This window comes from Nelumbo lutea, chromosome 3 (assembly GCF_056320005.1).
Source record: "Nelumbo lutea isolate HS-2025 chromosome 3, American lotus-T2T, whole genome shotgun sequence".
In the NCBI taxonomy this organism is placed as follows: Eukaryota; Viridiplantae; Streptophyta; class Magnoliopsida; order Proteales; family Nelumbonaceae; genus Nelumbo; species Nelumbo lutea.
Window position 1 is genome coordinate 109763586 of NC_142686.1, and position 18152 is coordinate 109781737.

An 18152-nucleotide genomic window follows, 5' to 3' on the forward strand; every position below is an offset into this window, starting at 1 on the left:
TTTTATCATTTCTTCTCGTTGTCCTATGACGAGGGTACCTAGAATCGAAAAGATGGGCTAAGAACCTCAGTCGAAGCTTCACACATGTAGTCATAGTCAGACGTCAAAGGCCCCAAAATGGTTCCTTAAGAATGGAGAATAATCAACTTAATCAAGTTGGAAGTGGGGGTATCAATTGGACTGGGTTTGGTCCAATCCGATCCAGTCCAATGTGAATTCATTACAAATGAACCAGATCCAATCCAAACCAATGAATATTTTGGACCATTTTAGAATGGTTCAATTCAATGTTTGGATTGTCTAATTTGTTTAAATTTATTTTAATTTATATTAATTTTTATCCAAATCTGGTCTATTGACACGTATATTCTTATCTTTTACCAATGGACTAGATATTGACTCAATTCAACCCAATCCAATATAAAATTCATTACAGATGGACCATGTCCAATCCAATCCAATAAATATTTTGGACCATTAAGTTTACACTGATTCAATTCAATATGTCTTATTGGTCTGTCCAAATTAATTTTGGTTTGAACGAGATCCAATCCAAAACCGGCCCATTAACACCCCTACTTAGAAGACTTGGAAGAGAAGATGGATTGGTAAACTCGATTAGAAAAACAAGGTGTGTGAGGATTGTGACAATTGGAGAAAGAGGAATTGGAGAGAGAGCTTGGATGTATGGAGGAGGGAGTCGTTTGACGTGGGAATTGTGTATCTTGTACTAACACTCCAAATTGGTCTGTAATGCTCAAGTGAAGGCTACGTAGTTGTCCGTTAGCCCATGATATAGCACAAATACTGGGCTTGGGCTAGGGCTACCGCGCGTTACGATTATGTTAAGTCACTTCATAGAATTACCAAATTAACCCCAAGATGAGATGAGTTTACTTGGATTATCCCTTTAGGTGGAACACATGTCACTTTCCTACCAACGTGGGTGATCTAGTCTAGTTTACACCTGCGTTCGACAAAGTGCGGCTCCACAACATCCAACAGCACATCCCTGCCATGTATTAGAAACATCAACAGCACATCCCTGCCATGTATTAGAAACATCTTCGGATAATAGTACTAAAACTGAGAGATTTTAAGTTTGGTCTTGAGTATCAAATTCCTTTACTGCCCAAAAGCCACCAAAAGTCAGAGGTGCTTTATGGGCAAGACAAAGTTGAGGGGTTTCAGAAAACCCAGAGGAGGTTTAAGGGATTTATCCAAAATAAATAAATAAATAAATAACAGTGAGTGATCCTAAACTGCTACTTCTTCCAAGAAAAGACTAAAAAAAAATGTTAGATCATTGAGGCTGTAAAAACTGTCAAAAAGTTGGGACCTAGAAATTTTACTGAGTCGCTAGTTCAGCCAATAGGTCCGATCCGAGTCTGACATTGGAACCATTTAGAATCCTTTAGAGAGTCCTAGGTGTCTTACAAATCTTTTGAATCATCAACCATATGGACATATGCATTGGGGCTCAAAAAGAAGGCTAATCTCCCATGTAGGCGTGTAAACGGATCGAATTTAAATAGAATCAAACAATATTCGAATTTAAATCATATTACAAAATATGATATTTGAATTCGATTCGATATCTGACAGATATTGAAAATTAATATTCGAATTCAAATTCAATTAAATATTTGAATATTCGATTCGATTTGAATTCAACCAATTAACTATTTTAGGTAATTAATAAATATATAAAATAAATATTTTATTTATATAAATTATACATATAATTTAATTATTACATATAAATTATATAAAACATTTAAATAATTTGTATATTATATAAGAATTAAATAATCGATCGAATTCTAATATCTACCGAATCAAATTAGGTCATATCCGAATTTGAATCCAATTAACTATTCGATATAAATAGAATATCCGAATTTGACCGACTCTCTAATTTGAAATTTTCAAATTTAATTCGATTATGTTGAACCTCGAATTTAAAATCAAATTTTAGAATACCGTTGACACTCCTACTGCTGCACAATTAGTTGCTAAGTATGTTTTAAATTGCACTAGAATTGTCACTTGGTACATCGGACCACTATGAAGGGGTATTTCAAAAAAGAAATCACGCAACCCATATTATTGATACAATGGATACTTCATAGTTAAACAACTTTGGTTCTTTTGCATGATATCTCTGTGGATTGTTTATTTGTTGTGTTGATGGTTCATTTTAATGGAGAGAATTATCTTTACAAAAAAAAAAAAAAACATGTGTGGATTGGGCGGAAGAGTTTTAAGGTTGATTAATGGTGGGCTGCCCAAAATGTTTTCAGACCATGTCACAAACCCTTTGATGAAGAGTAAGAAAAATTGGAAGAAGAAAAAGGATATAAGAGATGGGAAGGGAACTCTAATGATTATTACATAGACATGAAGGTCTGTTTTAGCACTAAAGACATCTTCCTTGTAAACTCAATGAAATGCTTATAGTGGCCTCATCAGTTTAACTACCTCTAGAGTAGACCTGTTCATGGGCCGGGCCGAGCCGGGTTTGGGCCGGGCTTTCACTTGTTACTAATGAAAATATACTAGGCCCGAGCCCGGCCCGACCAACGGGCCTATAACTTGGGCCCGAGCCCGGCCCTGGTAAAAAGGCCGAAACCCGAGCCCGAGCCCGAATTTATAAGATGGTATTTTTCCCTTTCTTTTATATTTTAAAACACAATTTTACATTCTTAAATCAAAAAATTTATTCTAATGGACATAATCACGTAACTAATTTTAAGTTTAATATTAGGTCGGGCTGGGCTATTTTGACAAAACCCGAGCCCGGCTCGAATTTATTGCGAGCCGGGCTTTTTGGCCCGACTTTAAGCCCGCGGGCCTATAAGCATGTTCAAGCACGTCCGGGGGTCGGGTCGGTCCGGGCCGGCCCATCGGCCCACCTGACCCATGAACAGGTCTACTCTAGAGTAGAGAGCTAGGCATGTCACATGGGATAGAGCTTTTGGACTTGCATTGGTCCATTAACCAACAATTCTGCATTAAACACCTGAGTTGTTCACAGAGTGCTCCTCACACCGACCTTACAACATATCTTTGCCATACATTGGGAATATCTTCCATATTTGTGTTTATTATTCATGGGGAGATGTTCTCAATACAAGGTTGGATGTGGCTGTGATGTTGGTGTGAGACGTGCCCTGTGAGAAGCACATCCTAATTCTCATTGACTTTGGAGAACCTTCTTCATGGTTTAAAAACTAAAATGATATTTTTTGTAGGGGTGTGCTCTACGATGTCCCTAATTGTCTCTTTGGAGATATCTGAAAAAATGAAATGATACGATGTTCCTTATCATTCCTAAGGTCATTCTTGTCCATCTTAGAGATCCCTTTCCAAGAGGGTTTCTTTTGTGTGTGTATATGTGTATGTGTGCATATTTACACACGGAGTGGGGTATGCATATCAGGCTTGAGCTCCGCTGTTTCAGCATTTATACACATTAAACTTTCTGTGAAATGAGCATTCCAAGTTTAATGGTTTGCTTGATCCCTAATTTCCAAGTTCAACAGTTCAGTTGATTAGAAATCTAACAGCAGATGCTAAGAGACGATTTTTTTTCTTTCTTTTTATCAGTCGTGCTATGAGACAATTTACTGTGGATTTGGTCTCAGGGCAGTTAATCCTTCCCCGCATTAGTAATCCTTTATTTTAGGTAGGTATCAGGTAATTCCTCATTAAAACACAAGTCATTTAAGCCATGCTAATACATAATAGGTGTTCTTCTAAGATCTACCTTGATAATAGTTCTTATTAATAGGGGTGAGCAAATGGGGTAGGTTATATCAGAAACCGAATGCAATCGACCTCGAATTGGCCTTGAACTAAGCCTACTCAATCTGTTCCTGAAAATGACCAATACCTATGGTTCCAAGATCTTGGGGTTTATCCTACCTGAACCGACCTGATGAATCGACCTTGGTTGGCCTTGGTGGAACCTGGCTTGAAATTTAACTTGCCTTGAAATAAACCCCAAAGTACTTTTGAGGATGTGAAGATTTAAACGAAAGTAATCATGATACAAAGGCCATGGTCTCACTTGACCATTGAGTTACTTAAGTTATTTGATCATTTGTTTTTATTTTAATATTTGAATGCGTACAATAAGTAATGTAAAAGGTAATGATGATGCACGATCTGGTTGTTCCTATCTGGAAGGCAGCTCGAACGTTGGATTAACGTGTGGCTGGTCAAACTACAAGAAACACAATATTAGAGGTCCTAGGGTGCTTTACTTGGTATGGACATTCTGATGCTTAAGTTAGTAAAGAGTGTTGTAGTGAGTTGATTTGCTTTGAGAGTAATAGCAAGTGAGAGCTAAATCGCACGTACCTATGAGGCTAGAGGTGATGCCCTTATATAGGCAAGCTGTCTTAGGCCTCACGAAACATATCCGAGATCTCCAGCCCATGTAACCAGGAGCCCATTTCACATGAGAAGATGGACTTCGTATGGGTTGATAAGGCTTATCGAGTCCGTCCGATTTGGGCGGGATAAGGATAGGGCTCGCTGACATGCAATGTGATCCCAAAAAGATCAAAGACGGTTGTCTAACTTCCAAAAGAGGGCTGCATGGCACCTTGGCAGGTTGGGACACCACAAGCTGCTCGGACTTCAGTCTTAGCCGAGGTGCCCACACTGACCTAGGTTGCTAAGGTGTTCGAAAATGCTGAGCTGTCAACTAATCATCGGGCCGCTCCACGTGTCCATGTACCAACGGGTCGGGCCAAATTACCCCTGATCAAGTAATATTTACAAAGTTTAAATTTAAACTATAAGTTTTGAACCACATAATAATAATCTACATATTAAGTTACTCAATTTAATCAATAAAGACAATATAAATTTTAAACTATATATTATCTTTATTTAAAATAAACTGGCTCTAATATGAAATATCAATAAAGACAATATAAGTTCCACAAGTAGACCATATTTTTATCGATCCCAATCCATTTGATAATTTGGTTGAATTCAGCCTATACTGGCTCTAATATGAAATTATGGGCATAATCCTATAGGTTCATAAGGTTCTGTAAACTTTATTCCATTGAAATTCCTATTTGTTAATGACTTTTATAATTCTATGAAAAAAGAAGTTTTGTAAATGTAATAATAGCTCATAATAGGGGTATTCAAATTTGGTTGATAAATCGAAAACCGAATCGAATCAAACCGAATAAGCAAGTTCGGTTTGATTAATTCAGATAACGGTTTGGTTCAGTTTTTATAATAAAAAACTCAATTTTTGGTTTCGGTTCAGTTTGGTTTGGTTGATATTTTCAACCAAATCGAATCGAAAACTGAATTAGTGTTTATTTAATAAAGTATATTAAATATTTAATGTGATCTATTTAATACTTTATGCTAATTAATTATTATATTTCCCAATGACCAATTTTGCAATTTCCCATTGGGCTTTAATTATTTGTGAATAACTTTTAATTAAAACCTAGATTAATTATTAATTGTTTTTGAAAAATGCCCAGTTCGCCAATTCCCCATTGGCATAGGGCTTTGGGTATAATTTTTAATTAATAATATCTAATTAATTAAAACCATTGGGTTTTGTGGCCATTTTTAACTTTAAATTATAAATTATTTATTAGTTGTTGATCAGTGTTTGTCATTTATGTGGAATTAGGGCCCAATCGAACAAAAAACCGAACCAAACCAAATTCAGTTTGGGTCGGTTCGGTTTTGAACTCTAGTTCGATTTGGTTAGAGAAAATTGTCAAACCAAACAGTCAGTTAGGTCCTCGGTTCTAACCGAACCGAACTGAACCAACCGATTGTACACCCCTACCTCATAATTGTTGTTATTACATTTCTTGTTATTTTTGTTGTCAACTACATGAATCATGTTTTGTCATTCCATCCTCGTCAATGCCATATCCATTGTTAAATTGTTGGCACTTAAATCCTTTCCTACTACTTTGACCCATGTCCTTTTCTAGCTAGCCCCTTCAACTTGCCACAAATCATTTCTTATTCTTAATACTTTGGCCCATGTTCTCTCATTTTATCACCTATAGGAGCTAATCCTAGATTCTGTTGAATGACTTCATTTTTTAGCCCATCATTTCTAATTTTCCACTCATCCATCTCATGACATGCATTTCTACCACACTCATTTTTTGGACATGTTTCTTGACTACCCAACATATGCAACCTCAGTGAAAGAGGTCAAGGTTCAAAACTTTCAACTTGAAATTCAAAAGGGGCCCAATCCAACGTTCAATAGGGTTGGGGTGGTAAAAGTTGTAAGGCCCATCTCAGTAGAGATTGGATTCAGGTCGATTCTTTGGCCAATCCAATCTGAGCCTTGTTTTCTTTTCTTTTCTTTCTTTTGGGTCCCAAATAGCCCATCTCCCCCTCCCACACACACCTCTCCCGCTCATGATGATCAAAGAAAACAATTCATTTCTCACAACCTAATATTGGGTCCGGATGTAGTAGTCACATTAGGTAAGCACAATGAGTGAGCATGTAATAGCTGTGTGACACATGTCCTAGTTAATACGCCTTTCATCCAAACGTTTTTGCTCCATTAGATAGAAATTATCCATTATTTTATTATATTTGTCAAAATAATTAAAAATAAAAAAAATAATGAAAAAGGAAAGCGTAAATGAGTCCCAAATCCCAACACGTTTAGGTTTTCCTTTTTTATTGTTTTTATTTTTAATTATTTTTTTGTATAATGGAACAAAAACGTTTAAATGAAAGGCACATTAATTGGAACATATGTCACACAACTAGTACGTATTCACTCATTGTGCTTACCTAACTTGCCTACTACATCCGGACCCCCTTATATTACCAGGTTGGATCCATGAACGCAGTGAAAAAAACTTTAAAATGGGGAGAAAAGAAACTAATTAAGATTTAAGAAAGGGAGAAGAGGCGTGATACTTAGGCCCCGACTTCCCAATGTGTAGAAAACCCAAACATGAAAGTGGACTTCTTCGAAATTTATATTGATAAAGCAACTCAAACTAAGTGAAAATTCTGTTTAGATAGCATCCATTCGCACATTGGAAATATCTTTCCTATATGTATGTCAAATTTATAGATGTTCTCAACTTACTAGATTCCCATACTTTCACAGTATGTACAGAGTTCATAATTTCCACTGGAAAAATAAAAAGATTTCAGAGAAATTAAAGATGGCTTATGCAAACACATTATACAAAATAAGGCACACGATGGCATCAGCTGCCACCCATCTTGGTCTATTCAATCCAGACTTAATTCATTGCGACATTCACTATTGATGGTTGACTTCATCAGTCACTCGATCGCAAGGCGAGATCAAGGGTTCATGTTGCCTGCCTTCCACCAATCTCTCTAGTTTGCTCTTTGATGGTTTCGCATTTCTGTAAATTGCATAGAGCATCAGCTGAGCTGCACCAAGTATAAATCCTGTACCGTTCGGAATCTGTTGATCAAAAACCGCATCGTCATGTCACTTTGCCCATATTATAGGAATGATGCATTTTTCTTTGGACATAAACTTAAGGAGAGTGATGAATTATAAATGTAATCAATGAACTCGTTCATACGGGTGTTAATGGACCAGATTTTGGGTTATATCCGTTCAAATAAAAAATGATTTAGACGTTTACATCGGGAATATCTTCTTATTTGTGTACTTTACTTCATGGGTAGATATTTCCAATGCAAGGTTACAAGAGGCTGTTGGAACAGTGTAAGCACGGATTTGTTCTGATCCAAGCCAAACTCTTGGATGAGGTTCCAGATGGAATTAATCTAAATTAAAAACAATTTGAACAGACTATGGGACATTGAATTCAAGTGATCCAAAATGGTCCAAAATATTCATCAAATCGGATTGGACTTAATCCATCTGTAATACTCATATTGGACCAGATCGGATTGGACCAAAACCGGTTCACTTGATACCTCTACCCGCTCATATATTAGTGGGGTAGTTGTTCTCTTGTTGAAACTAAACTCTAGCTTTATTGGAAGAGATGCAAATTAAATAGGTAAATTTCAATAGAGAAAAATAAATTGGGGCTTATAAGGAAGTTTTCAAATAATACAAACGACAACCATAATTTTTAAAGCATTTTTTCTTAACAAGCAAAATACAGATTTTGGCTCATGACTTATTATCAACTTTATCTAAAAAAAGGTTAAACATGCATACCTCTATAGATTATATTTACTTGTGCAAGGACACATGTTCAAGTAAAGATAGGGTAACACATAAGGTATGATATTTTTATTATTTAACTTTCCACGTCTCACACTCTGGTGGCAGGTAGCCCTTTTCCTTTGGTGGCTTTCACTCCTCCAGGTAGCCTTTTCTGTGACGAATTTCACTCTACTCTAAGTATCCCTTCTCCTAGGTAGCCCTCGGTGATTTGAATTTGTAACATGGTGGTAGGTTCTAATACCAAATGTTATGTGATTGATCAATACGCCAAAAACCTTAAGACTGATAGAATGCATCAAGCCAAGCACTTTAAACATTTAGGATAGTTAAAAGCTCATGTTCAGGTCTAGGGCAAGGTTCATGTTTAGGGTTGATCTTGGGTTGGTTCTTAACTACAAATTAATTTATCTAATTTATACCCTTAATTATCAAAAGGATAATTAATAGAAAATATAAGGGATTCAAGAAAAAAAGGGAGATGATACAAACATTGACGATTGGGGTGGGGGTCTTGAGTTGGCCATTAACCTAACCCATTTGCATCTAATTTACACCCCTACTATATTAGAGAGAGAGAGAGTAATGGTTGCTTTTAATCTCTGATCATGCCCTGTTTGTTTCCATTAATCTCTTACATTTGAGAAAGTAATGGTTGCTTTTAAAAGTACCTTGAAATTTGTGTATCTTTAAATTTTGTTAAAATCTGATTGTCGAGTACTGAAAATGATAATTTGCCATTTTACTCTTAGGGAAGAGCATATTTAGCAATTTAATAAAATGATTATAAAATTAATAAAAAGACTAAAAATTAGTAAAATTATTTAACAATTAAAATTTTGTTAATTTATGAAACGATTAAACATCAATAAAGCTTATTAAAAATTAATAAAATAGATTTAAAATATAATAAATAATTAAAATTAATAAAACAAATAAAAACAACAAATGGTTAAGAGTTGTAAAATTATTGTACATAATAGAGATTGATTAATAAATTATTAAATGATTAAAAATAGTAAATGACTAAATATTTAATATATGAATAGAAAATCTATAAAATGCTTAAAATGTTAAGAAAATAATTAAAAAATAATTATTCCATTTTATATTAACCATACATAAAATTATTATTATGGTTAATATATGGGCACCCTTGTAGAATACAAGGTTGTAAAAAACAAAAGCAACCAAAGGGAAAAAACGAGAATTATATGTATGATAATAAAAAAAAAAAAAAGCGTTCAACAATTGATCATGTCGACATCCCTTATAGACAAGATTGTGTCTTCTAAGCTTGGCTAGAAGGATGTCAGCAATGGTGAGTGACTCAGCTTCTTCATGAGATCTTACGCTATGAGTAACTTCTCCTTGAATTCGAGGCATTGTTGAGTGCCTCAGCTTTATTTCTGGATTCAAACAGATTCTCTTTTTTAAGTCCAAACAACATTAAAATGAATAAAAGGGTAACCAATCAATTTTCCTGGATTCAGCATGGAGTGGGAAGATTTCTTGCTACTCTCTAAAACTCCTAATGTATTCCATAAATTTATTCTTTGACAATGACAACTTCATGGGAGATTTCCATTAGGGACAATTTGGTCCTTCAAGTTTTATCGGTTGGAGTTAATGTTCGGAAGGTAAATTGTTTTTGAAAGTTCAGGGTATATATAAGTATTTTCTCAATTGCACAAAGTATATATAAATAATTGTCCCTATTTTTAATGATTTAATTTAAAAGAAAAAATAGTAACCATGTCTGAGAAATGAGCATTGAAATGAGATGACTCGTGGCCAATTTTATCAAAGCTTTGTTGACCCAGGTAGTCAAACCGTTCAACATGGAAACCAGCCACTAGTTCTGTTTAACATCTAGGCCATTATGTTGCAAATAAATAAATTGGTCATCAAACCATTTGCCCGAACAATCTAATAATCACCAAACCGTTCAACCCGGAGAGTGGTTCACAGTTTAAAAACAAAATACTGAAATACTTTTTAAGAAGTAAAATAACAGAAAAAAAAATCCAAGAAGTAAAATAAGCAACGTCCTCCTATTCCGTCCTTTTTCTCTCCTTTGTTTGTCTTCTTATTCTTTTTCTTTCTTTCTTTCACAATCACCCTTCTCACTCTCTCCTATCTAAAAGTATGCAAATATGACCTATATATCTTCGTAACCTAACCTAATATTCTAATCTAATGTTCAGGATGCAATATACACCTATAAATTGAATTCATCAACTGTTTTTGACTTACTTGCCTCGGACTAGGGCTGTTCATAAGAATTCCCAACCCGACCAAACCAACCAACCCGAACCGATTTAATCCGAGTCGGCCGGGTTTTCATCAGTATCAATCGGTTTCGGGTTGGGCAAATATATAAACCAATATATCGGATCGGTTTCGGTTTTTTTGTGTGAAAACCGAAACCAATCCAACCCGAACCGAACTAGTACTAGTTCAGTAGTTCCTAGTTTGAGTAGTTTACTACTTAATTATAACTAGTCTTCTAATAGAACTAGAAGGCCCATTAGGCAATTACAATTAGAATAGGCAATATATCCTAATTTCTAACTTTCTATAGTCTTTTACATCAAATAGACAACCCATTAGGCAATTACAATTAGAATTCAATTAGGTGTCATTTTGTATAGGAGCAAAACTGAAACCGACCCAACCCAACTCAAACCGATTAGGTTGGTTTGGCCTATTAATGGGTCGGTTTCGATTTCCACCTCAGGTAACCCGATAAGGTCGGATCAGTTGGGAAAACCCCAATAAACTAACCCAACCCGACCCGTGAACACCCCCACCTCGGATATTGACTGCTGACCTGCGAATCAAAACAAAAAGTGATTCACTCTTATCCTCCCTCCTTCCTCTGTGTAATGTGGATACTTAAAACAATATTTAATATAGAACAACTTACTCCGACGAAGTAATCCCCCATGAGCGCCGCATATATAGCCCAAGTGCCTCCATTTAAGAAAAGGAAAAACGAGAGAAAAAATGGCATGTACTCCACACTCTTTGTCGTGACCACTGTTTTCTGCACAGTTTTGACATGTAAATGATCATCAACATTACACACTATAAAATACTATTTGTATAGATGTGGAAAGCCCGATGGCACCGAGAATTCAAAACAGTCAAGAAGCAAGGGTTTTAAAACTGGAACGGACAAGGAATCTGGGTCAAGCAGTCTGACCGTTGGGATTGAATGAATAGTTTGTTCTGACAAAAAATTTAAAAACAAAAAAAAAAAAAAGGCTAAAAACCATTATAGTTTACTGAGCAAATCACAATTTTTGGCCAAAAAATAGATTTAAGGTGAAACATAACTGGTTCTCAATTTCTCAATTTTTACAGTCCAATCATCCAGTCCGGTTTAATTTTGAAAACACTAACAAGAAGATTGACGATTCTACAGCTTTGATCCAATGCCTCTTATCTTGGAGCCCGGATGCCAACTGATGATCTCAAAGCCCGGCCCGTTGCCGGATTTCGTTTGTTAATTTTTTTTTTTTTTGGAAGGCATTTAGTTTGTTAATTTGGGCCATTTATTTAGACACCCCCGTATAATTGTGTGTATTTATTAAAAACTACCTAAATTTTGCATATTACTTAGACGCCCAATATAATTTGAAATTCCTTTACTTTGCACTGTTTTTTCTTAAAAGGTACAATGATATAAGTTGCTTTCAGAATAAATACATCCGGGCCATATCTTTTGCTATTCCTGTCAGGTGATTATTTCCAATAAAAGCAATTATATATTAAATAAAAAAGAAAAAGAAAAACTATTGTTCAGAATTCTTACCCCTACCGTGGGATGATACTTAATAGTCTATATCCTGATATTGGGAGAGAAGGTTTTAGTAAATAGGTTGAAACTGTAGGGGTATGTAAGTAAATGACCTGCTCATTTGACCTTTGAGAATTGGACCGGCGTTGCCTCCAAGTCCGGTGACCCCCAGACACCCAGAGTGGTTGCTAAGCTATGCATCATTGCACGCACCCACCGTGGTCCGTGGTTATCCACCATGATCGTCAGGACCAGCCGATTCCTGATGAGTCAAGGAACAGGGTTCACCACTGCACATGCTCAGAGAGCATTCGTTTTCTACCAGTTTTGTACCAGCCTAGATCTAACGGACTGAGTCAAGTAGATGTTTTCTCCACCTGCTCAAATATTCATTATCTACCAGTTTTTGTAGCAGCTGGATGATGAGCTGCAGCAGGCAAACCACCATGGCCATTATGAGAACTGAGAAGAACAAGTTCTTACCATGACTGCGAGGGTAGAAGCATACATAACTTTGTTGAGGCCTACACACATGATTCCTATTACATCGATACGCAGATCTCCATCCATCGCGAAACGAGTTACTCCGATCGCTGCTGCTAGAGATCCAACATCCATAATCCCCAGAAGAATCGCGATCTTTGCCTGCAAGACATATTCAATCAGAGATAATTAATGAACATAGGATGATGGTGGTGGTGGTGACTTACCCTTATCTTTGCCGGTGCAAATATAAGGAATATCAAAATATAGATAGTTTCGGCCACAACGCCGAAACCGTTGACAGTGGCAACGAGTATGGCACCGGGCTTCACAATTCCATAGTAAGTCCACAAGGCTGAGTTTAACAGGGTGCAAATGTAGGGAAGGCTCTCAAAGTCTTCCGTCGATCTGTTCTTCACGATTCGCCAGAACGTCCCTCTGAAATTACAGTGACGATAGTATTCAAATTCACGTTCAATATTCTAGTACTGAGCATCAATTAATTCTCGTCACTGAATTGTTATTATAATGAGGAGATGCTTCTTACATTGGGGAAAGGAAGACTAAAACAGAGATGATGTTGCCTGCAAAATCAAAGTAATACAGCCCCGATGAGATTAAGAGTCTTTCACGGCAGTACATAAATAAATACAAGGAATGAAAAAAAAAAAGCTAAAGAGATCTAAATTCTAACCAATGATACCAATAATGAATCCGACGCTTTCAGTTTCAGCCATCTTCAATTTGCAAAGAAGGAAAGTATACGTCCGGGGGATTTGCAGAAGGAAGATATAGAAGAGTAGGTGAGGTAACTGCCAACTAGCTTGCTAATAGAGTGAACTCCGGCCGGCCGGACGGTTTCAATCTTAGAAAAGATAGAAGAAGACGCCACAGACCCGTCGCCGGAGAGTCACGGCTGAGTATCGGAAAAAAGCCTCTTAAAGGAGCTTGATTCCAGAGGAGAATTTGCGATCTGCAAAGGAGTTTTGATCTGAAATCACTCCCAAGAGTGTAGGAGACATAATTGAGCCTGGGGAAAGTTGATACTTGATAGTTAAAAGGCTTAAAACAAGCAAAGTTGTGGGCCAATCAATGCCCGAAAATCGGCTCAAACACTGAATCAGGGCCGTTGATTTATTGATATTGCCCTTGATATAGGGGGCCCACAGCACAGCAATACCAATACTCGTACACTCAGGTCTGTGATTTCGCGCACGTTGGCTAAAACCACGTAGCAGCAAAAGTTGATTGGTCGATGGCTGTCGCATCGCAGGAGATGAAGAGCAGGTGACATCAACAGAGAGTGGTATTGACATGTGACACTTGACAATGACATACCTCAAATTATGGGCTCTTCCGCGTGAAGCCTTTTTATTATTGGGGGAATTTGAGTTCACTGCAATTTCCATTTTTCCTAAATGAATTTGGGGAACTAATTTATTTATTCGGAGGTGGAGTGGATCGTAAAATTCCAAAAATATTTTTTTTAGGGAGAATAACGGTTCAGCGCAAGGTCAGAATTTGAAAGCTCAAAGCATTATTGGGGTAGGTGTGAATTGATGTCAATCCATATGTTGGTGCATAAAATCTGGATTGTTGACATTTTGAATGTTTATAGTTTTATATTAAAAATCAGAAATTTTCATTGGACTTGTTTGTATTTTTTTGATTTTTTAATCATTTATTTGCTAAAAAAAAAGAGAAAAAAAAACTTTACATAAAATAATCGGGTTTATCTCTTAATTCAAGTCAAGGTCTGTTTGGTTTGTGATTGAAATTGAAATTGGAATTGTCCATGTTCAAAATATTGATACAAGCTATGGGGCATATCGGAAAAACTTTATTTTCTTTTTTAAAATTTTTTCTATCAAATTGATTCAAGAAGGTCTGTTTAAGTTTAAGGTCTATCTACCCCCGGAACTATATATAGGAATGTATTGAAGGGTCTATACGATAAGTAGTCACCCAGATACATTGCTATATTTTGATCCATACTCTATTGTCATTTTAATTGCAATCATTTGATAGGGTGGAATTTAAATCCAATTTTCATTTCTACGGGAATGTTATTTCTCCATTTGGGGAAATGAAAATCCTTCCCTAAGCTATCCCCCTCCTAAATAAATCTTCCCTTTCAAACCAAACACAACCTTAGGGATATGTTTGGTTTGAAGGAAAAGGTAGGGAATCCTATACTAGGTTTATAATGGTTCTGTCAACTTTCCCTTCTTTTTCTTACTTTTTTCCTTCAAACCAAACACAATCTAACAGTGTAGGGGGCTATGGAATCAATAATTAGGGGCGGATTCGAACCGAGTCGAGCCGAATAGTATGAGGCTTGAGCTCGAGCTCGGCTCGAGTCAAAAACCTGTAAGCTCAAGCTTGATTTGAGAAAAATATTTTATAAAAATAAAAAATTATATATAAAAAATATTATAATATTTTTATTATATATATTATTTATATATATTTGAGCTCGACTCATTTATTAATCGTGTATATAAATTAGGTTCAAACCTCGATTGAAACCGAGCCAAACCAAACTTGAATAACTTGTGAAGAGCTCAACTTGTGGCCACCCCTACCAATAATAACACTCTAAGCCCCATTTTTTAAAAGACAGGTCGGGAAAATTATGATTGGTCCCACAGCCTACTTTTGATGTACTATTGTACAATTTCAAACTAACTGTGTAATCCACTGTTCTCAAAAGAAAATTGATATAATTTGAGCTCTGTTGTGGTTAAATTGATAAATAAATATGACAAAACAAAATGTGAGAATGATAAGGGAGATATTTGGAACTTTGGACATCACATATATTTATGGATGAGATTGATGTCATCGGCGAAAGAATAAATGCAGACCAGAAACTAAAGAGAGCATTCAAGAATAGAAATTCTAAATATTCATGTTTGCAAAAGCAAAACTTGAAACTCGGTGAGGGATTCAATGGTGTTTGCCCTGATGCGGGGATGTCGGCAAAACGTAAAACAAACGAAGCAAATAAGCTTTTTGAGTCAAGTTCTCCTACGGATGCATATATATCAGAAAACACAGGCTGCTATATGCTGGTAAAGTCATGGATCACAGGCTGGAAATTTTAGCATAATTATTTTGAGGGGTCGGGGTTACTGTCTGCCAACTGTGCCAAGAAAATCAAGTTGGATGATGATAATGTAAGGGTTATTTTCAAACCAAACACAGCCTTCGGTAAAGCCGACAGTGGGCTGGATCCACCCAATGGATCCGAACTGACCAAACTCATAATAATAGATTTAGTTTCAATGATTTTGTTTCAATTAATAATCGAGTCAGTTCCGATTCTTGCCTATCCCAAACCGATTCAGACACAAAATCCGTTATTATATATATAATATCTATATTATCAAATTTTAAATTAAATTATTATTTAAATAAACAAATCTAGTTTTTAAGGCTCAACAAATCCAACTGATTGAGGGTGATTTGGCCCGACTTCGTAACAAGGGGACACGTGGGCGTGACTCGACATAGGTGACAACTCGGCATAGTCAGTTCGCTACAAAGTAATACTCCACTACCCCGAGCTAAGAGTTCTTCGAGCTGAAATCATCCTGAGCTAAGGGCACTTCGGTACTCATTCCGAGCTAAGGGCACTTCGGTACTTATCCCGAGCTATGGGCACCTCGATACCAAGTTGCAACTTCAGTACATAATTCAGTTTGGGGTGTACGACCATTAGCTCAAGAACATCAGTTCGAGGTAGAAACCAACTCGGGTATACCGATCTACCTTCAATATAATCCCGAAAGTCTTTCCAACAGTCCCCGGATTCCACAGGACCACGCCTCATATCAATTAAGCATTATCTCCCCGTCTGATCCGGGTGGAAGTGATTAGCATGATCAACTAAAAAAGTTGTCTCCAAATAACACAGAAACAACTTTTATCGTGGCAAAGATCTCGGAACTACTCTGTAAAGCCTGCGATGACTCCATTATATAAAGGCCTCCCTCCCGAGGCCAAGGGACACACATTTTTACTACTTACTAGCTCTCTTGCTCTTTGATTACCCTCAGTTCGCATAAACTGACTTAAGCATCAGAGTGAACTCGTCGAATAACCAATATGGATTTAAGCCTATAATTTTGTTTTTTTTTTTCAATTAATAATGGATGCGAAAGTGATTCTATTTAGACCCGACCGAGACCCAACCCAATGGCAGCCCTGGGCTTAGGTGCATTTATTTCTACGTTATTATAGATATGCTACAGTAATATGTTTTGGAGTTTGTGCTATTTTATTATTAAACCTCCAGTTTTTCCATCATCTTCACCACTAATAATTCAGCTTTTTTTTTATTAGTTTTTGATAAGTCCATTAAAAAATCTGATTGTGCAAACAAACTTCGTTACTGCAAGCCTGTAATATAGCATATCTGAGGAAACGATAACACTAGGATAGTTACTTCTCTTGTCGCTTTTACAGATTTTTACTTTTAAATACGGGGATGCATGGAACGGTCACTTTTATCCATGGTTCTTAAAATCAGATTGGACCAAACAGTTGGACTGGAAAAACAGAAATCGGTCACTTGACTGATTCTGTTTCACCTGCGAATCGTCTTTTAGCTAAAAACCATTGATTTGATCAAAAAATCATTAACTCAAACGGTCAAATCCTTCAAACCATTAGAAACATTCAAACCGTCCAATATAACTTGTGATATTCAGTCATAGATTTTAATATTGAGTGCAAATATAAATATACAATGTAAAACTTTGTATATAGTATTTTCTAAATCTTATATTTGTAATATTCTCAAACTGAGCCTAATTGCTCTATTTCAAGTGCCTAATTGTTTTATCTAAAGCTTCATTCACATATTGATAGATGAATATTCAAGTAAATGCATTTGTCCGGTAAGCATTTTTTAGAAAACACTTATCTGAATAAAAACACTTACCAATGTTCTTCTATGTCCCAGGTAAATGACTAATTTATTTAAAAATATGACATTATTAAAGGGATAATATCATCTTATCATGTAATAGTGATTTTCAAGGCATATGATTAAATAATTTAGGTAAATCTGAGGAAAATATTACTTCCCTAGGTAAATAGACCGCTCAAGAATTATTCTTTTTCATGGAACACATTAATATTAGAAAATGAATACAATTTTTTTTTTTTTTGTGAGAGTTGCCAACTTATCTGCCCCCACTTCTCGGAAAACAAGCGAGACCTTAATGTAGGATTGGTGACCTAATAGAAGAGATGATCACCTGGCACCCCTCCAAATATAAGGTGTGAGATCAAACCTAGCATAAGTGCAGGTTTTCCATGGACCTCACATCATGCACTCTAATGTACTTGCTCATAACTAATATATGATTCAAGAAAAAAGAAATGCTAATATTCGAAAAAAAAAATGCAAAAGGAAAGATAGCAAAGGTAAAATCTATGGTGACAGAAAACACACCACACGGAAATCTAACCAATCAAAACCCCAAAAATTTGAATTCATATATGCTTCCCACGATACATCGCAACTGTGTATTAAGAGTCCATTTGGTTTGCTGGAATAGGGGTCTGGAATCGGAATCGGAATGGCTCATTCTAATTCCAACTGTTTGGTTGAGCGGAATCGGAATCCCATCTTCATTC

The 18152-nt window shown here is 36.1% G+C and overlaps 1 protein-coding gene across 6 annotated transcripts; it reads right to left on the reverse strand.

Annotated features, from left to right (window-relative positions):
* Positions 1 to 7081: 7081 nt before the first annotated feature.
* Positions 7082 to 13545, reverse strand: LOC148867568 (bidirectional sugar transporter SWEET17-like). 6 transcript variants are annotated; one of them, XM_088980493.1, is made up of 7 exons: positions 13207 to 13545; positions 13051 to 13087; positions 12731 to 12941; positions 12504 to 12665; positions 11145 to 11264; positions 11029 to 11048; positions 7082 to 7474 (listed from the first exon to the last, which is right to left on the reverse strand). In XM_088980493.1, the coding sequence occupies exons 1-7, from the start codon at positions 13238 to 13240 to the stop codon at positions 7432 to 7434; spliced, it is 627 nt and encodes a 208-aa protein (XP_088836619.1). In that variant the 5' UTR covers positions 13241 to 13545; the 3' UTR covers positions 7082 to 7431. The 6 variants fall into 6 exon arrangements, with proteins under 6 accessions (XP_088836619.1, XP_088836618.1, XP_088836617.1 ...); XM_088980492.1 differs by having other exon boundaries at positions 13198 to 13544; XM_088980491.1 differs by lacking the exon at positions 11029 to 11048.
* Between the last annotated feature and the right edge of the window lie 4607 nt (positions 13546 to 18152).

Coding starts and splice junctions, on each gene's coding strand:
- LOC148867568 (XM_088980490.1), bottom strand. CDS start 13,240: ATGGCTGAAACTGAAAGCGTCGGATTCATTATTGGTATCATTG. Junction 13,088..13,197: donor ATTCATTATTGGTATCATTG/GTTAGAATTTAG, acceptor TTGATTTTGCAG/GCAACATCATCTCTGTTTTA. Junction 7,475..11,144: donor TGGGGGATTACTTCGTCGGA/GTAAGTTGTTCT, acceptor TTTGATCAACAG/ATTCCGAACGGTACAGGATT.